This window comes from Pollicipes pollicipes, unplaced genomic scaffold, assembly GCF_011947565.3.
Source record: "Pollicipes pollicipes isolate AB1234 unplaced genomic scaffold, Ppol_2.1 Scaffold_6138;HRSCAF=7277_pilon_pilon_pilon, whole genome shotgun sequence".
NCBI classification, from domain to species: Eukaryota; Metazoa; Arthropoda; class Thecostraca; order Pollicipedomorpha; family Pollicipedidae; genus Pollicipes; species Pollicipes pollicipes.
The window spans coordinates 22,430,960-22,455,919 of NW_023596818.1; the positions used below are offsets into that span (position 1 = coordinate 22,430,960).

The following is a 24,960-nucleotide window of genomic DNA, read 5'->3' on the forward strand; positions in this document are numbered from 1 at the left end:
CGGGATCAACCGTTTTCTGAGTGAACTGGTGGAAGCCAGGAGCCACGGCCTGATGCTTGTGAGGGACTTATTGGAACAAGCGAGCCGTATTTTTAAGTTGTGGTGAAAAATAGTGAGAACAAGGAGCCAAGGCCAGGTGTTTGCAAAATAATTACCGGCATCCAGGCTCCAGAGGCTAATCTTTATTGAGGATCCAACCGGAAGCAATCTTGGGGCTCATTTTGACGAGGGGAAGTGGAACCGGAGGTCATCGCGTAGAGACAGGCACAGATCTGCTAGTAACGTATCTGTAAAGACAATTTCAAATGCAAATTTAGGGGCAATGTCAACCGTGCTGTTTTATATTTCAAATTCGCGGAATCAGACAAATGGTTAAGCTATCTGCAACTGCAAACAAGGATAAATTATTTCCCAAATAAGCATGAGTTTACTATAGCCTAGTATGATCTAGCTATACTGTGGCATGCTAAACAATGTTTATTAGAATGGTAAGCGGATTTACGTTTCGTTGAAAATGCTTATCAGGTTGAATGTTAGCTCTTTCAGCGCGACTCATAAAAATTAATGTCCAAACCTAACCGGACCACTGACGTTCGAAATATAGTATCACCTTTGCAATTTGTCCTCTCTGTAATGCTATGGAAAGTTGTGGCATAGGCTTTCTATCTAGAGTTTGGTCTCATAGCTGCCTGGCATGGGTCGAAACCCTGAGGAGTTTAGGGACGAAAATTTACACACTGCTGGCAAGAAGATGGATACTGCGTAAAATGAAAAAAACTGTGCTATATGTGACCTAGAGGTGTTATGATTTTTGCAAACATCAAATGCGGTCAAATCTGTTCCCCCGCTCCAACTTTGGTGATAATTCGAAAACTCCGTGAGAGATTGTTGCAATATTTCCAACAGCTGTAAATCGACAACGTGTACGCGTTTTGTCAAAATGACAACCATGAAACCATGATAGATCAACCTTACGTGACGTCGGAGTGACGTCATTTTGCCGATTTTTTATGAAAGCGCATAGCCGCGGACAACTTGACCCAGAAGCCGAACGAAGCATATTTTACATCTTTAACGGGAAAGGCGAGACAATTAGCACATCATTCATATGCCTTCTCATTGTGTTGTTTCAATTTTGCGCACTGAAATATTGGTTTGTCAAACATAGAAAAATATTCATAAAAATTACACCCAACATTTGTTGTTTCCAGCTCAGAGTCGAGCTGGATTCAGACCTCTCCGACTCTGAGCCTCCAGCTCAGAGTCGACACGGGGCCACGAGACGTAACTCCTGGCCAGATGCTTCATTTTTACAGATCCTGCATGACCAGCATGCAACTCATGCAACAATATGTTGCGCAAATTAAGAGGTGCCACAACTTGTCCACCCTAGATCAGTCTCCGTCAGTTAACAGCTCATCCTGACGCTGTCTAAACGGTTTGAAATCTGGCTCTACCACGGATGGCCAACCTGAACGGACGTACAACACCCTACCCAGGGCCGCGCCTCGTCGAGTGGCCGTCTACACCTTACGTACAAACAAAGCTGGGTCTTCGTCCTCCCAGTGGCGCACATCCGCTTCTGTTCTGCGACGGAAAAACACACCTGTGTCCTTGCACACGCAGTCTTCTCAATAATTGATCAACCTCTTCTCCCGATTGCAGGCACGTGCTATGAAATATCGTACCCGAAGCGACCACATTACGACTCGGCGACAAGTAAGCTGTCAGTTTCTGCTCACATCGGTCAAAAGCGTCAGGCAGGAGTCAGACGGTGCAAGCAACGTATCATGCACATCTGCACTGTCTGAACACAACAAGTGCAACATCAAGGTACATTTACGTCGATTGTCAGTGATATCTATGGCCACCATATGTTGGCTAACACTCTCAGACCATTTCTCGAAGTCCTCACCAGTTCGGTATGAGTCGAGGGCAGCTAGCTGTCACGCCATATTGCACCAATCTCCGCACCACCAAACGACCCGTAGGTTTTCACAAAAGCTACCTTCCAAATCTGCTCACCGGTGGGCAGGGTCAACTTGACCTCGAGTCGTCATTCACCGACGCCTCAGGGGCCGCGCACCACCGTCGCTCCACTGTTCACTGGCGCCCGAAAGCTCCGTTCAGCTGCACCCCGGCCGGCCGGTCTCGTGTGGGACAGGTCAGCTCCCGCTCCCAGGCGCCGATCCGCCGAACAGAACGGCTGAATGCTGACCCAAATAGCTGCTCCTGACTGGTCGAATCCCGACAGAGGCCACCACCGGCTCCACCGGCACGCCGGTGGATGACAGAATCCGTGGGTCCTGTCTGATCTCCAGACCTCGCGCCGACGACTCCACGTCGCCACGCTGCAAGACGGCTGCACTCGACGGCTGCAGCAGCTCCTTGCAGTCACCAACGGCCAGACGGTACCCGTCCTCCGACCTCGCCGTCCACCGTCCGCTTCTCCACCACCGCTGCTACATCTCCCGGGACTTGTGACCGAGTTCGGTGACGTGCTGGTCCTCGCTGGTCCAAAAGCTCGTCGCCAGGTGTTCCATCTTCACTGCCTCTAACGAGCACCTCTCATAGGAGGAACGCAACAGCTCACACGAAACGATTTTTAATGCCCACTCGCTGCAAGACGTGACCAACCACTCCCTGCTAGCTCTCGGGCTACAGCCCGGATCAACTAGCACAGGTCAGCAGTAGTCAAGACCCGACAAACCACCTATTCACCACGGAGGTTATTCGTTTGACCTTGACCTCAGACGGGTTAATGACAAGTAACAGCCCTTGCTCTCGTGTCTGATATCCCTATATGCGGCTACGCTCTTCCACTTCGCGTTTAGATGGTTCAAATATGACGAAAATAAATAGACCAAAGTGGACGTAAAGGCCAAGGTTTCAGCTTTCATTTACACGGCGCGTGACCTTGGTTCTAGATCTAGTGCGGCGCGCGTAGCGTTGGATACCTTCCTATGTAACATGCTTGATCAGGGTGCAATGATTTACACCATGAGATACGTTTCTAAATGGAATGCGTCGTGGGAGCGGTCAGATATTACAAAGGAACATTTCTATAATTTGACTGTAATCTGTGACCTCGTTAGACTCTTAAACGTATGCTTGTTGTGTGGTCTGAGACCGTTTGGCACGGCGTTATAGATTGCAATTTTAATTTTTGAATTCGGTCCAGCCGTTCTTGAGATAAGCTGGGGGAGGGGAAATATGCCCCTCCCCTCCGGTCAGTGGTGTACCGCTGAGGGGCCCCGATCAATGCCGGCTTTACTTACATCGATATGCCTCCATGTTATGCAACCGCACATCCACGATCCCGTACTGGACTCGCGCACTTGGCGTCCAGATTGCAAACAATGATTCCTGTTCTCCTCGGCGCTTCATTGCAACATGCACCAGCATAGGTTGATGGACATTGTAAGCATGCCATTTTTAACGTAACATTAGAAGTATAGCACTCATTTTCCTTTTCATTCCCATGCTTCTGTTCTCTGAACATTTTTTACACCATGTTCCTGTACCATGTGCAGATCTTGATTATCATAGTCAGCTGTCATTCCGTGTCGGATTGACCTTCACAAAAGGACGACTCCTTACCTTAAAACCATCCGCCCTGAACAGCACCATTTGTGAGTAAATGATGCTTGTCAATATAACACCTGGGGCTGCACGATTATTCACGTTTACAATTTTGTTTCTACCTGAGGATCCTAGAATATGAAGTAACACACACCAGAACCAACACTTAAACACACTAACGCAATGCAAAATCTGGGGTTCATTACCACGGAAACCGGGGGACATCTGTAACGATCTGACTTCCTTGCCCAGTCAAAAAAATGAACATGATGCCCGACTTTGCGGCCCCTTTCAAAACTTCAGGCTTTACATTTATGGAGACAGGAGCGTTCCACCTTATTGTTTTTGTTTTTTTACTCTTCGTTGGATCATTGCAATGTTGCGCCACAACTTATAAAATCGACAAGCTTGCACCCAACTGCGTCAGGAATCTAGTTGGTGACTAACGTAAAACACTGTACTTTTTTTCTTTTTTTTGCTGACAACTGCATGGATCTGCCAGCTTGCTGAGATGTAAGCTTTCAGACACTGTTGCGGTCCACCCGTATTGGGCCGGGATGGGCCTACGCCGGTGGTTTAATAACTCATCTACACCCTTCCCATCACTGTTCCGGTCTGTTGTCCCCGTGGTCACACATCTTGCTGTCACGATTCTTCATGCCTTTGTTGTCCAGCCTCTGGCCGTCTGCCAACCAACGCCGCCAGCCGGCTGGAGGTGGTGGTAACCTAACCAGGTCGGTTCTCTCAGCAGCGGTGAACTGAAGCTAGCAGTGCAGCAGCTGCGTTACAAAAACTCCGGCGAGCTGAGGCCGCCACTGGCGGGCGCGCCTCGGCACAAGTGCCAGTTACCGCGTCCGGACAGATTCTTTCATTGATAAGTAGTCACGGTCCGTTAAGATGGATATATTTCAATGTAAATTAGGTCCATTGTCAGAACAGCAGCTTAAGTGCAGTCCGTTTTTCGCTGCTCAGCTCGGACGATGAGCGGATTTCGAGCCCATTTCCAGAATGAGAACCGCTCTGCACGCCGGTGCACTGCCTGGTCACGCCGTGTCACCGCACCGGAGAGCATTATGCAATGCCGAATAGCAGCACTGGATTTGTCACAGGGAAATCAGTGCAGAAAAGGCCTACTGAGCTTTGTGAAAGCCTGCAAATCCCCGGATCCCGTTGTTGTTGTTGACAGACATCGTAAATCATGATGCCTATCGCTGTGTTGATCTCTTCCTGGTACATATCCCGCTTAGTTTCTGGACGACCCCTGAGAACTGCTGCCAGTCACGACACAAATGCCGTTAGAGGAGCCATGGAAAATGTGCGACAAGCAAAGTCGCATAAGCAATAACGTTTTTTTCTGCAGGCGCGTTTAATTGTCCGGGCTTGTGATGTTATCGTCCTGCTAAAGCCGCTCTGATTAAAGCTGATATGCTTGACATCTTGTGGTTCAGATTCATATATATATATATATATATATATATATATATATATATATATATATATATATATACAGGATAACATAGGACCGCCGAATAGAGGGGTCCGCTGGCTGGTACGTAGAGTTGGTTGTCATATTCGCACAGCCAAGACACAAAGAATCGTTCTGACAGCCATCGTATGGGGCCGGGATTGCCGGGGATGATCGCGGAAGCAAATCTGAAAGCTGGGATGGACATTAAAGGCGTTTTTGTCATAGGGACATGTATGAACGATCCAGAAAATCCATTCCTTGCATTTCCCTGTTTAACAAATTACGCGCATGGGCAAATTCCCGCCGTCTACCTCCACGACCGCCGTCTGCGCGGATGACCAACCGTGCTCACACCGAGCGACGGTGGAGCCGTCATCTTCCTGTCTACCTGACGCTCTAGAACCCCGCCAGGGTCATCTACAGTCGTATCCGACGTGCATGGGCGACATCCGTCCGGAAAGCCTGTGGGGCGTGGGCCCGCCGCCGATGACGACCGCCGCGGCGGCGCCACTGGCCCGAATGGCTCAGCCGCGCCCAAGCCAAGCATCGGCGGGGCTGGCGTTCTGTCTGGCGTTCGTGGACAAGTGCCGCAGGGTTGAAAGGGAACCATGCGGCCTGACTGCCGTCTCTGACTGGCGCTGTCACCAGCATAACCTATTGACACGAGACAAAAACTCCAATCTATGGTCAATTGGGTGTATCTGGGGCTTGCAGGGACCATGTCACGACTAGATATATCGAACGAAAGTCACGAAACCACGATGTATTTGCCAGCGACATCAAACCGACCCACTCCAACGAATCAAGTAACCCACGTAGACAGCTGAATAGATGTGCCAAGATGGTGGTCGCTTTTGCGAACTGGGAGACAGGTGTTGTCCTTTCTAGTCCTTTATATTTATGTTCAACTTGCCCATACAGTGGAGCATCAATATTTCAACATGTGATCTTCACAAGCTCACGTAGCTTCACAAGCTGCGAGTGTAATGGAGTATAAACCATCAGTAAGCTGGGAGTTTCTTTGAACTGGGATGGTTTGTTGCAATTTTTCCAGCTGTGTGATGTTTCCCGCCAAATAGCTCGCAAAAGTGTTCGTTATAGTATTAGGTATACTATATAGTAATACTTTGTATATAACGATTTTGTGAATTATTATCTATTTTTGTCCGCTAAATCTTGAACTGTTTTCACATCCGACACTAATACCAATGTTACGAAAATTGTGGCGACTTAAGTCTTGTTTTAACGATTATGATGTATTCAGCATTGTCATACCAGATTCGCAGGAATCGCCAACAGGAAGGAAGATCATTATAATCCAGCTTGCTAGGCGTTGGTGAGAGCAGTTGATCCTATTGCAAACCTGCTGAGCGGGCGTCCAGCCTGCTGGCCAATATAAGCCGGCTGGTCAAGCGCTCATTGGTAGCAGCAGTGCGGCCGCCACATCATGCGGGTGCTCCGGGTGAGTGCAGCCTCCACCACAACTGCCGATCATTCACGCCGTGTCCCTGAGGGAATCGTCCGACGCTTGATACCAACGGCGGATCGGTAGCGCCCGTTGTCGTAGGAGGCAAATGACAAAAAACGGTAACGTGGACGACTGGAGTTTTGCCAGCTGCATTAGGGGTTCAAAAGTGAAATTTATGGGTTTGAAAGATAACATCACTTAAGAAATATATATATATATATATATATATATATATATATATATATATATATATATATATGAGTATTTTGGCAGCATCCGTTCTTTTATGCATGTTAGATTAAGAATTACTGCTGACTCAGCACTGACGAGCTTTTTGATGCATTGTTCTAGTTTCCGAGCTTTTGACTTGGCATTATCATTAAAAACCACTCATATACTCGTCACTTTTTACATTCTTACCTTTCGAGATCTTATCTCATCGTCGGGAAGACTGAATGGCACAATAAATAAGTTTGAGCTTCAAAGGATAAAAATTGTGCACCACTATTAAAAAATATATTTTGGTAAGGAGAACACAAATGAAGCGTGTCTAATCGAGGTAAGCAAGAATCCTATTTTTCACTTTCATACATATAAAATATGTTCATAATGAGAACACCGCAAAGACACAAACGTATTGCCACAATCACGTCAATAGTGCTCACCGCACACCACCTAATAGCTCGAGGATTTCGATAATAGATAATAGAAAAGAATTTGTTTGTCCGTTTAGGGCTGAAGAGATTTCGTTAATAACTATGCTCTCCCAACTTTGGAGTCGCCTTCTAGCTTTGCACGTCCGTGAAATGTCCGTAGTGTCTGTCAGTTGTTGTGTCAATGCCCTGTCGTGTTCGTGTCGCATGTGGTCCAGGGGTGCCCCGTTACGTAAGTGCATTGTCAGATGTCGTGAGAGTGTCGTTGTGGTTACACCAATGTATTGTGTGGAACGAAATTTGCGGCCTTCGATGTTGCATTTGAATTGATACACTACATTGGTGCATTTTAGTTTGTCGCGTTTGTCTGGACTGTTACTCAAACGAAAGTTATAAATTTCCTTATCGCATGACAATGTCTATTTTTAGGTCATTCTTGCCTTTTACATGTCGAGAGATGATTTCCCATAGAGGTTTTTTCGTCTTGTTTGTGGGTAGATGCAATTCAATTTTGATGATGCAGTTTGACGGTTCGTTGGCTGTCTTCTCTTGGTTTGCTGTCAAAGTGTCTTGTCATATGTCGTATTTCGTTTTTATGGTCAGAATCTAAAAAACCGTTGTTCACCAAGATCTGTCTGATTCTTACCAATTACGAATGTAAGTCTGTCAGGTCAGAACAGAGCTTAAATGAGCTTCTGACGAATGAGCTTACGAAGCTAACTTTGTAGCGTCGAGGACACTCACTGTCAGCATTTAAGTACCGTCCGTTGTTGGTCTGCTTTTGGTATACAGTCGTTTTGAATCGTTGTCCCTGTCCATCGAAAGTCACGTCGAGAAAGGGTATTATGTTTTGAAGCCAGACTGCTCTTCAAAGGCGTTTCTGAGACGTTCTAGTTGGTCAACGTTAACTTCCGCAAAGATATCGTTTACATAGCGGCAGTAAATGTCCGGTCTTATGTCGTCACTTTGCGTTGTGTCGGCTTCTACATGTTCCATAAAGAAATTAGAAAATAAAGGTCCTAGAGGTGAGCCTATTGCATCACCCTCGCTTTGGCAATACATTCGTCCATCAGGCACGCGCAAGGGAAGTTCCAGCATACAAGCTAGGAGTAATTGTTAAAGAAGGTGCTTTGATATTTTGAGAGGGTAAATTTCGGAATGATTGTAAACGCGGTCAAGGATGATGGATATGTTTTTTTCAATGCGCACGTTTGTAAATAGATTTTCAACATCTAGAGGGGCTAAAAAACCCTTAGGTTGACGAGATTGTACTATATCAATAAACTCATTTGTTGGCGATAAGCTGTAGGACATTGGAAGATATGGGGACAGAAGACCATTAAGACCTGTTGCAATTCCATAGGTTGGGGAAGGGATCTATGAAATTTTTGGACGAAGGGGTTGTCATTTTTGTGAGCTTCTACAGGTTCATAAGCGCCCCCAGGCGCAAATTCATCCGCTATCTCGGAAAGGTGTATGTCATCAACAGCGGCATTGGCAGCAGTGATAAGTTTGTTAAGCTTAGTCTTGAGTTTGTCTGTTGGATCTTTTGTGATGCGCCGGAACTTCTTGTAGTCGTTCAAGATGCAGTTAAGCTTCTCATGATATTCATTTTTGTCAAGCATTACGTAGAGAGATGATTTGTTCGCTCGCCGAATGATGATATCCTATTTTTTTCGAAATTCCCTTGCCGCCGTCCTGGTTTCTTGTGTGAATGCCTTGCTCTCGTCACTTCCACGCTTTTTCGTACTCTCTCCCAATAAGCTGTTCTGTAGATCCTTGTCTACGATAACATTGTCCTCCTTTCCCAACCTCAAGATATCCTGGTAAATAATTTTTAGTTTTACTTCCTTCCAGAGTTTATCACATTTTGACAAAACAAGGCAATTAAGTACGAGATTAAGCACCTTTGTTTATTCCTCAGCGGTATCATGGCGAGACAAACTGATGTAATCATCTGCAGTTTCCGGCAATACTCTATGTCCACCATGGAGCTTTGAGAGCATTTTCAATATTCTCTTTCTCGTAAGACGTCTAGCGTCACACTCAATCACGTCAGGTTCGTCAAGCACATTTTATTTAAGTTCATGTTCAGGGCAACATATCTGTAGCTCTTCTTTTAAAACTTTTCTCTTTCTCTTAAGGATTTCACGCGCCGTCTTCTTTTGCTGCAGTTGGTGATTCACAAGTCGTTCTCTATACCTCCTGGCAAAACCCCCTTTCTTAACACCCTGATCGTGTGGCTTTACTTTGGAATATTTTGGCAAAATATTTTCTTTTATTCATGTTTGATTAAAAATGGCTGCTGACTCAACACTGACGAGCTTTTTTCGCTCGCTCTAGTTTCCGGGTTTTTGACTGGCCATTATCATTTAGATGAAGGATACTTTGCATAATATCACCCATGTGTTCGTCGCTCTTTACATTCCTACGTTTCGAGATCCTATCCCATCGTCGGAGAAGACTGGAGGGTACAATAAATAAGTTTTGAGTTTCAAAGGATACAAATCTTGCACTACAATTGGAAAACAATTTTTGGTGCGGAGAACACAAATGAAGCATGTCCAACTGAAGTAAGACAGAATCCTATTTTATTTTACATTTATACATATAAAATACACGCATGATGGATACACTTCAAACTCACAAACATATTACCACAATCACATCAATAGTGCTCAACGCCCACCACCTTATAGCTTAAGGGTCGTACGAGAATTTGTTTGAGAATTTGAAGTCTGTTTGGGGTTGGAGATAAGTCGTTTATGAACATGCTTTCCCAACTTTGAAGGCGTTTTCTGTCATTGCACGTTCATAAAATGCCTGCAGTGTCTGTCAGTTATTGTCGTGTCAATGTCCTGTCGTGTTCGTGTCGCATGTGGTCCAGAAGTGCCCCGTTACGTCAGTGCATTGTCAGACGTCGTGCAAACTTCGTTCCATACACTACATTGGTGGGACCACAACGGCATTCTCACTCTCACAATGCTACGCCATGTGATACAGTAACCCATCTATGTATATATACAAGGTGGTTGGCAATCCCATTAAATTACATATCATAAATGTTTGGGAATGGAGCCTATCAATCGCCAGTGGGAATGGAGCCTATCGTCGCAAATCGCCAGTGATGTGAACCATGCATGCTGTTTACAGAAGTGGTGTTGCAACCAAGTCTTTTCGTTATTTCCCATTGTTTGTGATGATTAGTGATGATTAGAATAAGGGCATTGCGTGGTCGCTATGAACATTGGTGAAATCATGCTTGAGTGTTTTGTGCAGGCATGAATGAAGGTGCTCCGTGAGCTGGACGTTGTGTAGTTGCTATGAAAACCTTTTCGTTCCGTTATTGTTGGCGAACTGAAATCTCTACCCATTTAAAAGTCATCAAATTTTCGTTTCAAATAATGGATAACGGGAGTGATAGCTATTTACGCAGCAAGTTCAAAGTTAATTTGTTAACACACGCCCGGGTGGCCGGTTGGATACCCTTCGTTCGGTTGGGAATCAATGCCCCCCCCCCCCCCCTGAGATCTCAGGGACCAGGGAAACTAGAGAACCAAATTTGCAAGGTGTGTTGGCCTGTGAATCAACTCATTTAGGCGAAGGTTTGAGGACCCTGGGTCATGACCTTCGGGTCTAGTAAGGTCAAACACGGTCAATGCCAGTCCGGTCTCCAAACTACACCCCAGAACCTAGATACTTGCTCTAAGCAAAAGGTCACATGATTATTTAAGGTCAGGAGCCTTGTTTGACCTTTCAAAGGTCGTGCTGACCAAAATCATACAAGACTGCCTTAAGCTTTTGTTTAAATAAGCGCAAAGATTGCGCCAGAAGGTATGCTCCTAAAAACAAATTGTTGACGTGGGTCATTTAGGGTTACAGACCTATTCTGAATTTTGAGACGGGTATGGAAGGTGTCTAATGTGGTACCTGTCATCAATAAATTCGAGATGGGCACCAGAAACTACCCTTTACAGCCCGTCCTAAAGTAATAAAACAGATTGACTTTGACCTTGACCTGACCTTCAAAGCTGCGCTTAGGTTAATGGAATGTGTTCATTTAATTGTTGCGTTTCCTGAGAAAGTATTTCAGAGATGTATGGTCCAGTCTAACACTCCGGTTTGTATCAGACTGAAAGATTCCCTAGAAACTGACTTCGCAGAGTCCATAGCCTGACTTTGACCTGCCGTAGGTCAATATCCTTACAAGGTTTATCTAAATTTTTACACCAAAGATCCGCTATTAAATTGTAGACAGCTATGCATAATTTGGCGTGGCTGCCCCGCGCCGTTCGGAAACCATTCTGGAAAAATCTTCGGGGGTCAATTTGACTCACACCCGAGCGCGTGTTAAAGCTGCCCATGGTTATTGAATAACTCAAAGGTAAGAGGAGGTTGTGAGAAACGACAGGTTTTGATCCCTTCGGGCACTCAAATGACCTGTTACAAGATTTGAAATGATAGTATTTAATTGCTGTGAGATAAGCAGCCTGGAAACATATATCGCACGACGAATTTATTGCTTGTCATGTTCACCCAGCATGACCTCATTCTTGGCGTCCCACCTACATCCGGACTCTGTGCTGACTGACAAAAATGGAGCAGGCGTGTCAGTTGCATAACTCGAGCAAAACAGACATAAAACATACTTTGAAGCGTAAGTCGCATGAGTGTGCCAAATTATGCCAACCAATAACATGACCTTACCCTGACCTCTGCGATGGCACCACAATGTTAGTAAAACAACGACCACACTTTGTCAGACGGCATGCACTTTTTAAAGAGATTTTACACGCTTCAGTTGGCCTTCCCCGGGTAAACAGTAATGTTGTGTCTGAGGCTGATATTATGGCGTGTTCAGAGAAGAAATAGCTTTTCTATGATTCAACGACAAATATTTAAGGGTTCGTTGTTTTAAAACGGTTTCAAAAAGCTAAGCAAACTGCGGTAGGCATGCATCGGTCGTTGACCATTACGTGCCGAACCCGCTTATGATATCATCAATGGAGAGCAGCGGGACTTGGCCGGGCGGTTATACCTTTAATTTTAGGGCCTTGCGTGGCATATAGCGACTCGAAGGACGCTGTTGGGGATACGGTACGCTTGCAAGCTGGCGTATTTCCCGAACCACCCAACACATGGCATTGTGTTCTCACGTTACACATCATTTTTTCACGTCGAGCGAGCATTACATGTCGCGTCGTTCTGTATGCGCATTTGTGATGTCCAGCATAAGAACGACCTTTTTGAGTGAGTTTTCGGGGCGTGGCTCGCCAAAGTAGCCTGCCAACCCCTCCACGGAGGATAATGTCGCCAACCTTCGACTCATCATTGTTGAAGGTTCGGAAGCTGAATATAATTTCGCGTGTTGCCAGACCAACAGCCCCGCAGCATATCGAAACATGTCGGGCATTCACAACTACGTATCCAGACGGCTCCAAAACGAATAGGGGTGTTGGTTCCGCCTTTGTGTGCGGCCACGACACACCGTCATTTACACTGCCAGCTCCCTTACCCCCCCCCCCCCCCCTGATCATCCCTGTGTATCATCAAAGGTTCATTTCTTTTCAAGTGTCAAACACGTGATGCGGAGAAGACAAAAAAAAAATCGCCAATCTTAATCGCGTTGCTGCCCGCCGTTTGTTCTCAGCCCCGCCGAAGTACGTTGGCAGCACAACCGCTCTACGGTGCACTTTTCCAACTAGTCTATGGGGTTCACGTGTTGAATGCCTGCTTTTCAGAGAGTTGGGAATCGAATTCTATTGGGCCAATTTCGACCACCCTGGCACAAAACGAAAGGTTGTGTAGTTGTCTCGGGCCGGTCCATTGGCTTTTTTTCTAAATTTAGTGGTCTCAGTAAGTCCATCGGTGCTGAATCCATAATCGAAAGGCTGTTTGGTCGAAGCCAGTTCGAAAACTTTTCTACCTGTTCTCTATAGAACACGCTAAATTGTTACTAACCAATACACGCTGTCCATGCAATGTAGTGTTCAACTCCTTGCAAGTTTTTTTTTAACAGTCTGCGCACAACATTCTTTAAATAGATTCGTGATCGAGACACCTGCGCTACGCTACCTCTAGTTACCGGCTGCCAAATATTTAGTATAAACTAGAAATATAGTTTACCTCGCGCATCTCGTGTCGTCTAGCTTAATGCTCCAGCTTTGTTTTTACTGAGCTGCGTTCTACACGCCATCTTTTATCCTGGTTTGCTCTTGCTTCGTTCCCCGTACTGGTGTGCTGTGACCAATACGTTTTGGTGGTGTTGGATTTGTTCATGATGTGTTTTAAGCTGTGTGTTTTGGAGCATGTTATGCACGATGCGCTGTGCTAATGAAAAACGCAGAAGTTTTTATTATATATAATTTGCAATCACGGCTCTAGATAACGGTTCTAGGTGCCCTGGTAACCGAAATGCGCCGCAAAACGTGAAAAACGGCCAGTAACGGCCCAATCTATCTTGCTGGCTTGTGCACGCGTCACGCGCAAAACCCGACCCGAGGTTAAACAACCCGAGAAGGCGAAGGGAAAATTTTGCATGCAAATGAAGACAATTCAGATCTCGGGGCCTACTGCAAGAATCGCTATGACACCTTCACCACTGGATGCGCCATACCCCATTCCCCGCCGCAGTTGAAAATTTGGCGACCCTAGGCCCAGTTAAAAGTCGTCAAATTTCACAAATTCCAAAATTATTGTTTGCTGACAGCTCAAAACTCAGGACTTACCAAACCGATCGCTGCAAAACGTTCACCATTGGATACACCATACCTGATTGCCACTTGCAGCTGAATATTTGGTGACGGTAGGCCCGGTCAAATGTCGTCACTTTTCACAAATTCCAAAATTATTGATTGCAGGCAACTCATAGTTCAAAGCCTGCTACTGCAATAGCTGAGAACCTTATCTTTCAGTATGCCATTTGCCCTGATTGTCTTTTGAAGATCTAAGTATGGTGTCATTTACAATAATGCTTTTTCCTCTTATGTTTATTCCCAAGAAAACATGCAGTTTGGTTAGGCTGGCCTTATGAGGTCGAATTTCTGCTTAGCAGAGGTGTTGCACTAAAAATTGCACGCTGAATAGTGCATGGTATCGCCGCGATTAACAGAGCCTCGGCCGTGGAGCGGACAGCGGTGCGTGGCTGATCATTGTGTGTGGCGTGCGAATGCCATCTTGTCGTGGTTGCCATAGGCGTAGGAACATTTTAAAAAGTCGGGGTGGGGGCAAGCTCAGGGCGTACTTCAGTAACTTTTTCAGGAAAGCGGACCCGATGACCGGAGAGGGCGGGGGGGGGGGGCTGGAGAGATGGACGGGTTGTTATCGCGCTTTATTCAGATGTCATGGCTGCCATGCTAGATATGCATCTAAAGCTGTGTCTCACTGGTGCACAATCTTGCCTATTTCGACTAGTCTTTGTCATTCGGCAAATAAGGCTATCCAGCTTTCCAAGATTACTGACCCATTTCAACATTGCCTTTCCTGGGGAGCCAAATTCCACGAGCGGGCAGGCATTTTGGGTCATTGGGGAAGCATCTGCTTCCACAAGGTGGATGCCTAAAATACGGCCTGAACATAGGCTGGTGAGAGTCTTGAAAGTGAATCGATGGCTCACAGTGCGATAGATTTTTCATGCGCCTTCATTTCGCTTGCTGCTTTTCAAGACATAAAAGATTTGCCGCAGCATTTAAGGCGGATGCTTTAAGCTGCCCAAAAAAAGGTGACAAAAACCATTAAACTGGAGATTCTCCTTAATAACCAAACCACAGAACAGAAGCCCTTCTGTCATGTATTCCTTATCTGGGCCCACCTACCGTGCGTCGTCGGCGGCCACTACCGGGGCCAGGCTGTCTCCCGCATGACTGACCGCGAACTGATCGTATGGCTGCTTTGTTGCATATTTCTGGATCAGCGTTACTGCTTATTGGTGTGTAAACCGTATGCTGGCCACCCGCAGCAGTAGCTTTTTTCCGAATTATCCTCTCTTACGCCACACCACCGCAGAAAAGCCTCCGGAAAGCTGCACACCTGAGGTATGAATTGGCCCAACGGACATTGTATTACCCATCATTCAACGTAGACGACTTGACCTGCTTTTGTGTGTTGACAGGGGTGTAGCCGGAGGGTTGACAGAGCTAATAAAAGCCTCTTTTATGGCGATCACATCCCCCAAAAATCCCCGGATATAGCTTACTTGTCAACAAGGGGTACGGTTTTCTTCGTTTTATTTTATTTTACCTTGTAACCAGAACAGAAACCAGAAGCCACTGTCAGCTCTATTCTGTTTGTAGCTAGAAGTCAATGAACTGCAGAAATCAAAGTTGATCAAAAGCGTTAAGTAAATCACAGGCACCCATAGTTAACAAAGGTTTAGTGGACTCTTTCTAAAAATATGGAGTTTAGAAGCTTTGTCAGCATTGTTTTATCTGGGGTCTACAGGCATTAAGGATATCACGAAGGTAGATTGTAGATTGAGACGTTTGATCAAAATTTGAAGATGAAAATTTGATTGTAAAACGAGTGGTCAGCAATGAGTAGTAACGCGGCCAAGCCATGTTATACTGGAAGTATTCAGCATTCAATCAAAATCGTTTAGTGATACAATTTATGAAACGTGATTTTTTATCACGGCCGCCCACAAATTTTTGCAGCAAAAATCTCGACACCAAGCGTTGCAGTGTCCATAGTCCGCGGAATGTTGGTACAGTGGTCAACTTTTAGTTGTGGCCCACCAGTGGACGAAAATGATGACGCTTCTGAGATAATTACCGCTAAACACTTAAATGGACTAGTAACAAAAGTTATGTGACAACTTTGAGCATTCGTACTCGCAGATCTTGGTAACAAAACCCTCGACGCCAGGCGCTGTAGTCTCCGTAGGCCGCGCAGCGTCGGCCCAGCAGCTAATACTGAGCTCTGGCCAACGAGTGAACAAAAATGGTGACGTTTCTGGAAGAAGTACCTTTGAACGCCTCAGGACATCAAATCTGAAATTTAACACGCGCTCGGGTGGGGGGTCAAATTGACCTCCCCCCTAAGGGTTTTTCCAGAATAGGTTCCGAACGGCCCGGCGTAGCCACACCAAATTTTGCATAGCTGTGGACAATCAAATACCGGATCGTTTGGCATAAGAAATTTAAATGTACCCTGCAAGGTCGCTGACTTATGGCGGGTCAAAATCAGACTATGGTTTCAGCGCAGGCAATTTCTAGGGAAACCTTAAATCTGATCCAACAACGGTGTGTAAGACGAAGCCATACATCTCTGAGATGCTTTCTTAGGGCAACGCAATAGTTGAATAAGCAAATTGAATTGACCTAAGGTCAGGTATGAAGGTCACACCCAGGTCAAAATCAACCGGTTTTGTTACTCTAGAGCCTGCTGTATGGAATAGTTTCTGGTGCTCATTTTGAGCTTATTGATAGTAGGAACCGCATTACACATTTTAAATGGACTTCTCAGAGGTCAGAATAGTTCATTGACCTAAAATGACCCAGATCAACATTTTGTTTTAGAAACATGCTGCTTAGCGTAATCTGTGTCGCTTAGACAAATGCAAAACTCGAAGCATTCTTGTATGATTTGTTCACCTTGACCTTCAAAAGGCCAAACAAGGTCACTGACCTTGAATGAGAATGTGACCTTTTGCTTAGAAACGGTTATCTAGGTTCTGGGGGCACTTTGGAGACCACCCTGAAACTTGGCCTTGTTTGACCTTTTATGATCCGAAGGTCATGACCTAGGAACTTGAAACTTTGACTTCAGTGAATTCACGTACAGGTCAACACACCCTGTAAATTCGGTGTCTCTGGTTTTTTTTTTTTTGGTTCCCGTGATCTCAGACGGGTCAAATTGACCCCCACCCGAGCAAAGGGCATCTAGCCGACCACCCGGGCGCGTGCTAAAGGCAGTCCGCGCGCATATGTCACGTGTGTGATTTTTAGACCGGTGGTAAGAACGGATTGGCATTTAAAACACACCGAACCATGCTAAAATCTGGTGGTAGAACTGGAACAGTAAAGGTGCAATCTTTTTTTCCGTGTTCCTGTAACTATTAATCTGTCCGGAAGGCAGATGAACGCGGCGCCCGCCGTCTGGTGGCAGTTGCAGTTGCCTACACCTCACGGTTTTTTGGAAGCTGCAACCCAGGCCATCGCTGTCCTTGCTCTCGTGCTTGCGGGTGCCCAGGTTCTAATCTTTTGATGACATTTGTTTGCCTAATGCGAAAAAATGGAGATTGTTAGGCAAACATGCGGTGGTTTTGTTCGTTTTCACGTCATTCTGACCCACTCTATTCAACATTAATGAGACCCTTACTCCAATAAACAATTATGAGACCCTTGCTCTAATCAGCAATAATGAGACCCATTATTTCCTTCCGGGCAAGGGGCTCCTTGAGTAGAACAACAGGGACGCATTACTGTTTACGGCCAAGGGCTGAAGGGACATCCCGCCCCGTCGCGCAATGCCTTCCGGCTGTAATTTTGGCGACACGAAGCTGGATCTCCTGGTCGATCCGGAAGCCATTAGAAGGGTTAAATCATATCACCTTGTTCCCCTCCCTGACACGGGGAGGTCCTCTGACCCACGCAGTTGGCCCCGGATCAGCACAGAAACCCTTATTGACGCAACAACATCCCTGATCGCCGCAGGGGCCCAATAACTGTCACATAGACTTCAGTTCCATGTTTTTTTCCGTGGTCTTCAGAGATATTGAGGAATCCCTGAACGTAGATTAGTGACGTAGTGTTTTTGATGGAGTCCCGAATTTGCATCAACGTGACTAATCCATGTTCGTCTTAAGATGTTAAAGATTCGGTCAGATTGATTACTGATGAAAAGCATGTAATATGGTTTTAAACATGCGCGCTCGCAAGTCATAGCAGTAACAGCCCCGACATCCAGCGTTGCAGTCTCCAGGCCGTGCGGCGTCGGTCCTGCAGTTGTGACATTAAGTGATAGCCAATAAGCAAACAAAAAAGATGAAGCATTTTGTGGAATATGGTTGGTGAGCTAAGCAATTTTTCATGTACATTTAATGTGGTGCAAAGGTAGAGTAAATCACAACGAACAATCTCGGTGTAGCGCCACGCTCACGGTGTAACATGTGCTCTTATGCCCCCCGCATTACGCGTCGAACGTCTGGCGTGCTTTGGCCCGTTCACGCCATATCTGATGCTATCCGATTTACTATGTGACAGCTCACCATATATCGGGCATATCTTGGAATTTGTGTCGCATTTTAAGCTCTGCGCTTGATATACAAATACCTAAGGAGCTCACACTATGCATAAGGAGTTATTAAGCTGTTGAAAACTCTGATTAACATTTTGTTATAGGCGCTAAATGATCGTGCAGCCGATGCGCCATAAATCCCAAATAACTAACCTGTCTAGTGACATGTGTAGCCGCGTTGCACCTAACCTGGAGTCTGAAAGTGCCAGGTAAGCGCTCATTTCCTTAGATCATTGAAACCAGAAGCGATTTTGGCTACCGCGATATGATGGTGCTCATGAATTATTGGCCAAGACAATTGTGATTTGACTGATAAAATTATGGGTCTTGCCTGTTCTGATCATCATGCAAAATTGCATTCCTAAAAGGCAGCAAACTGTGCTAATTATCTTAGCACCCACTGAAGTATGGCAGCTTTGTGCACATTTTTTCCAATGGAAATCAGTAAATTTCTCAAATTTAAGACACTCAGTTCTAACCAGGCTGCTGCTAATTTTTTTCTTTCGCAAAATCCTTACAGGGACTTTTCCACGTTTACACGGCGTTTTGAACTGAAATAGCCACCTTGAAAACCTTACGGTGTTGTTTACAATTCAGCCCTCCTTGGGACCCCAAGTCCCTCCAGTTTCTCGGCTACACTCCCGCGAAAATGGGGAGAGTATTTCTGTGATGGTATTTCAAAGCTACCTTGCCATTCATGAGATCATAAAAACGTCATTAAAATTCTGCCATCCCATAAGCTATCCGACAAATAAGACCAAGAAAGACAGGATAGGACAGGATATAATTGTCGAGGCATTCATATCTGGCGTGCGTGAGCACAATTTTCAGATGTAACGGCCGTCAACTGAATCTCAATGAAGTTGTGCAGCGTTCAATGACGTAATCAAAACATGATGCATTGATGAGCATATTGCCTAAGCAGAATCGTGATGTCCAGAATAGCTTTTTCCACTTAAAAAATAGACCAATAGTTATAAGTGAGCTTGCCTCATCACATCTGATGACTCCTTCAATGTCTTCAAATGTGAAGCATTCCCTTTAAGGTGGAAGCGGACTAGTCGGGATGCAGTTGATTTGTTTCTGGTAAGGCGGAGTGGACCGGATTGCGCTGAGCAATGTGGAACAACTTGATTGGCGGGCAGATCTTGTCTGGATTGGCCAGGCTGCAACGGACCGGCAAATAACAAGATGGCACTAACATAGGAGAATAAATTGACACATTGTAAGTCCAGGATATCTTTTAAACTTATCATACATTATTAATACATGCTGTTGAAAATGCTAGCTGGCTCTGTTCAAGCACAACATACAGAACACAATGATGCTGATTAGAACCACACAACGCATATATTGACGGTCCAAGTTACTGGACAGTAAAACTTCCGTTCATGTGTTCATAACAAGCAAGGCAACGCAGTGTCCAACCAGGCTGCTCAGCAACAACAGATAGTGCCGACCAGCGCTGCTTTCTGAAATGTCGGTGCATATAGAATGATTCATATCATGGCTGACCACCAGTTCATCGCACCCGAGGGTGCCTGACAACTGCAAAAGCAGTATTCCGTAGGGGCACTTTTTCCGTAGGGACAGTTGCGGGCGAAATGATAAAGTTTTCTTGGAACAATGAGAAAGTTTTCTGGGAATAAAACCGGTTGTCAAGACCTAGATCTGGCCTTCATGCTTTACCCAATCAAAGTAAATAATTCCAATACCAATAGTGTAATTTTCACTGCAGTCATCTCAAGGTCATATCCGTTACTTTGCCTAACGATATTCTCGCACCGGCATCAAAGATTCCCTAGGAATGCCATTGTTGGCACTCTTGGCTTTACTTTGGCCTGAAACAAGTCAGTGACTTTACGAGAGAGAGAGAGAGAGAGAGAGAGAGAGGAGAGAGAGAGAGAGGAGAGAGAGAGGAGAGAGAGAGGAGAGAGAGAGAGAGATATATATAATATATATATATATATATATATATATATATATATATATATATATATATATATGCGTGTGTGTGTGTGTGTGTGTGTATGATGTATTTGTATACAAGCACCAGGCATTTCGCGAACGGAACAAAGAACACCTGGTGCTGCACAGCATGTTGGAATAATAATAGGTCATGTTTCAGGTACTATTTGTGGCCACATCGTGCGCCTTCGTTAGCACGATCGACGCCAATTGCGACTGCCGGCCACGGGAGTTCTGTCCACCGGCTTACGGACAAGACTGGGTGCGGCAGTGTCGACTGCCGGGCGGTCGCCTGGGCGCGTGCTGCAGCCTGTCGGCATTCGCCGAGTACACTTCTGGGGTATCGCGACCTAGCAGCCGGTATCATGCCCCTCCGCCAAGCGGCGGAGGAGAGTACAATGCACGGGGGTGCGTTCCGTTGGTGCTGTGCCCGAAAGCGGCAACTACGCCCGCCGAGCTCGCGCAAAGAGGCTGCCAGCTGCGCGACGGCTCCCTCGGCATCTTCTGCACGTTCGACGGACAGAAGCTGCCGGCCAGCGGTATGCGCCCGGCGGCGCAGGGCCAGCTTCGGCCGATGCCATCCAGGGTGTCCGGCGCTGCTGACGCACCCTTCGTGCTGGGTGCGCCGACGGAACAGGAGCTGACCGCGGCAGGGGAGGCTGGCCTTCAGGCAGTCAACGCCATAGCCCCCACCACTTCCCAGCTGCTGAACAGCGACCTGGCGCCCAACGACAATAGCCCGACAGCGTTGTTATTCATCAACGCGCAGTCTAGTGACTTGGAGCAGGCTCTAGGAAGGCAGGGCTTGCAGTCAATTATGGCGGTGGCCAGCCTGCAGGAGCAGATGGTGCGCCGCACCAAGCTTGGGCAGGGTGCGAACGTGGCCGGTGGCAGCAGCGGCAACAGCACCGGTTCCCGACAACTGCCGGCCCAAGTGCCCAACTGCATCCCCGAGGAGCCCATCAGCTGTGAAAACAGTTTTTACCGCACCATCACCGGCGAGTGCAACAATCTGCAGAGGCCGCGACTCGGTCGATCGCTGACCGGTCAGAAGCGACTCCTTCCCAACACGTACGACGACGGTCTGTTCGCGATCCGAACGAGAGCAGTCCGCGGCGGCACACTGCCCAGCGCTCGGTTCGTAAGCGAGCGCGTGTTGGACACGTTCTCCAATGAGCTGAAGCACTTCACACTGTCCATCATGCAGTTCAGCCAGTTCGTTAACCACGACCTGTCGCGCGCGCTGATGTTTCGCCTCGACTCTGGCAAGGGGATCCAGTGCTGCGAGAACGACGGCAAGACATTGCCGCCGGTGCCTCGGCACCCTCAGTGCATCCCCATCCCCATTCCGGCCGATGACCCGTTCTACAGCCAGTTCGGCCAACGCTGCATGAGCCTGGTGAGATCCATGCCGGCGCCCCTGCCAGACTGCATTCCGCGACCGGCCAGACCGCTCAACGAGATTACTACCTTCCTGGATTTGTCCAACGTATACGACAGCCAGGAGGCGAGAATGAATGAATTGCGGGCGTTTCAGGACGGCCTGATGCGAAAAAGTCCGGGTGAGCTGCTGCCAATGTTGGACCCGGCCTCAATGTGTCGTGCTTCCATCTGCTTCCGAGCTGGCGACAGGCGTGTCAACGAGCAAAGTGGCCTGGCCCTCATGCACACGATTTTCTTGCGCGAGCACAACCGAATCGCAAAAGCACTCAAGCGCGCCCACCCCGCCTGGGACGACGAGCGCCTGTTCCAGAGCGCTCGACGCATTTTTGGAGGCGAGTGGCAGCACATCATCTACAATGAATGGCTGCCGGTTATCATCGGATTTGACTATGCCAGTGCGTATGGTCTTCTGCCTCTGCAGTCCGGTTTCTCTTACGGTTACGACCCGAGTATCGACCCCAGCGTCTCTATCTCGTTCGGTTCTGCTGCTTTCCGATACGGTCACAACATGGTGCGAGACATGTATGACCTGATAGACGCCGACGGTCAGGTGTTCCAGGTGGTCAACGTCACCAGGACCTTTTTTGATCCGACTGTGGTGGCACAGAGCTTGGTTGAGCATGCTCGCACCCTAGTTGCCCGTCGTTCGGAAACGGTGGATACAAACGTGGCTCCGACCGTGCACGAACAGCTTTTCACTACCAACTTCCGGTTCGGTTTAGACCTTCTCTCACTGAACATTCAGCGAGGTCGAGACCAAGGAACTCCAACGTACTTACAGATGCTGGAGGCCTGTAGTAATGTGCAGGTAAAGTACTGGGGCGATCTTAACCGTCTAATGGACCCTGATGTTGTTGACCGGCTTCGGTACGTTTATGATGACCCCCGAGACGTGGACCTCTTCATCGGTGGGCTGAGCGAGCAGCGAGCCCCTGGTGCTCAAGTGGGACCCACCTTCCAGTGCGTGATCGGCCAGCAGTTCACTGACGCACGCTTTGGAGACCGCTTCTTTTACGACAATGGTGGCTTCCCACATAGCTTCACAGTCGCGCAGTTGGAGGAGATAAGAAAGAGCAGCTGGTCGCGTATTCTGTGCGACACTCTTGGCCCCGAGTTCGGAGACGACTTCACCAGGGTTCAACCTTTGGGTTTTATAGAGACTCTTGGCCTAAACCAGATAATGGACTGTCAATCGCTGGCGATTCCTACCGTTGACCTCGGGGTGTTCTAAACGAGCTCCTTCCTGCCCTGATGCAAGGCATGTGCGCATGCCGTTAGCAGTCCGAGTTTTTTTTTAGCCGTGAACATTAAGTCGCGGACTACGTGTCGAAGCAGCTCGTCAGAAATGTCTAAAAAAAATTGGGAGATCTCTGCGATGAACTAAGGTTCCAGCACAGAATTGCATATCTAGTAGATTTCCAGTATTATGCTGAAATCTAGATCCTGAATATTGTTATTTCTGGCATATGGTTACCTGCTCAACACCGTCTTATGTGTTGCTTAAGTATACATAGTTCTCGAGACAACATGAGAGTATTAAGTGCTAATATGACTCATTCAACTTCATTCGACCTGCTAACACCTGACAAACTTCCATTACACCCGCCAAACGTCAAATGAACCATCGCTCTTTATAATTGCCTCAAGCGGTTTGGCAAAAGCTTCATAATGTATTGTTCCGCCTTTCTTAAGGCAGCTTATATTTTGACACATTATTGGCCTCTAAGGCCCACCTAGTGGGACGAAAGTGACAAACTCTAGTAGGGCGAGCTATCTGCATTGATAGCAAAACTTTAGGCCCAGCCGTAAAATCCAATCTGCGAAGAGATAGAAGGTAAGTTATTACGTTCTGCCATCCAAGGAATGAACGCAAAAAAAGTTGAGAAAGGATGACAACCTGCCCGCCTCATCTTCTTTCATGTGAAAATACAAGATTTATTCATGAATTTTCGGTGCTTCCGTTGTCTCACGTCGAAGGCTTCTAACAAAGTGGTAACACCAAAGGGGCAGGAGTGACAGTGAGGGCAGGAAGTTTGTCCGCTGTAATCACTTTGCACTGGTAGTACCTTACTCACTATATGAAAAGTCATTAGCTTGACCAACGTCAAGGATACAGAAGTCTTTCGGGTAGCGCGCGAAGGCTCAGCGGGATGTCGGCACACTTGGTTGCAGTCATTTATTTCCAATTAGTTTCATCACTGGACAGTGCTAAATTCTTTCTTTTAAGTTATTCAAGTTAAGTTATCTAACAAGTTTAAAAGTTTGTTAAAATTTGGAATTGATCGTGAGCCAGACGCCAATAGTTACAATGATTGATGCGTCAACAATCACTTAACCTAACAGGCAAGTGCTGTTTGTGAGCGCAGGCCGTCCGTGGTTACAGCGAACAGCGGTGGGTGACAGAACTTGTCAAGGAGAGGTACCTGAGGGGCGGCGCCCGCACGATGTGCGGCTGTCGTGGAAAAATCTCGGCTTGATATTGTGAGTGCATTAGTTGAAGCTGAAAGTGGTTCAGAGATGTATGTCTACATTGTGCGGAGTTGTGCAAGGAGGTTATGGGCTGTATCCGCACGATGGCTGGGACACCGAAAGCCTGACCGTGTGAGGACGTTTGAGGACGTTAGGCATGCAGTTTAGAGATGGTGCCAGGCAATCAACAGAAAGGCTATGATAGACACGTGATTTTTCTTGTTTGGCTTCAGGTGTGGACGTTGTGATGGATTGTTACTGGGCATAGGTGTGTGGACGTGGGAATTGCATGTGAAACAAAATGTTTGTCAATGTGGTGACCTTCTTGCGAAATACAACGGTTCTGGTAGGAATGCATTTTCGCTTCGATGTTTCTGAAGTATTCGACGTTTGAAATGGGACAACCGGCCACGTAAGAGTCGGTGGTCACGAAAGAGAGAGAAATGACAATTGACCGGTTTCCAGCCTGGACCTTTTGAACTGGGCAATGTGCAAGCGAGATTCATAAGACTGTTGCAGTGAAATTCCAGTCTCTCGCCAATCAACAATTCGTAAGCTATTAATCGATCTGCACTCCTCACAGGAAAGCCTTCAGGCCCGAGGACAGCTACCTGGGTCCTGGGTACTACCTGGGTAATAATAAGTGTAGAATGTTTAAGAAAATTATTGTGTCA

At 46.8% G+C, this 24,960-nt stretch overlaps 1 protein-coding gene across 1 annotated transcript; it reads left to right on the plus strand.

Annotated features, from left to right (window-relative positions):
* Positions 1-6,495: 6,495 nt before the first annotated feature.
* LOC119106306 (peroxidase) lies at positions 6,496-24,630 on the plus strand. The gene is made up of 2 exons (XM_037229923.1): positions 6,496-6,512; positions 20,535-24,630. The coding sequence occupies exons 1-2, from the start codon at positions 6,498-6,500 to the stop codon at positions 23,046-23,048; spliced, it is 2,529 nt and encodes an 842-aa protein (XP_037085818.1). The 5' UTR covers positions 6,496-6,497; the 3' UTR covers positions 23,049-24,630.
* Positions 24,631-24,960: the final 330 nt, after the last annotated feature.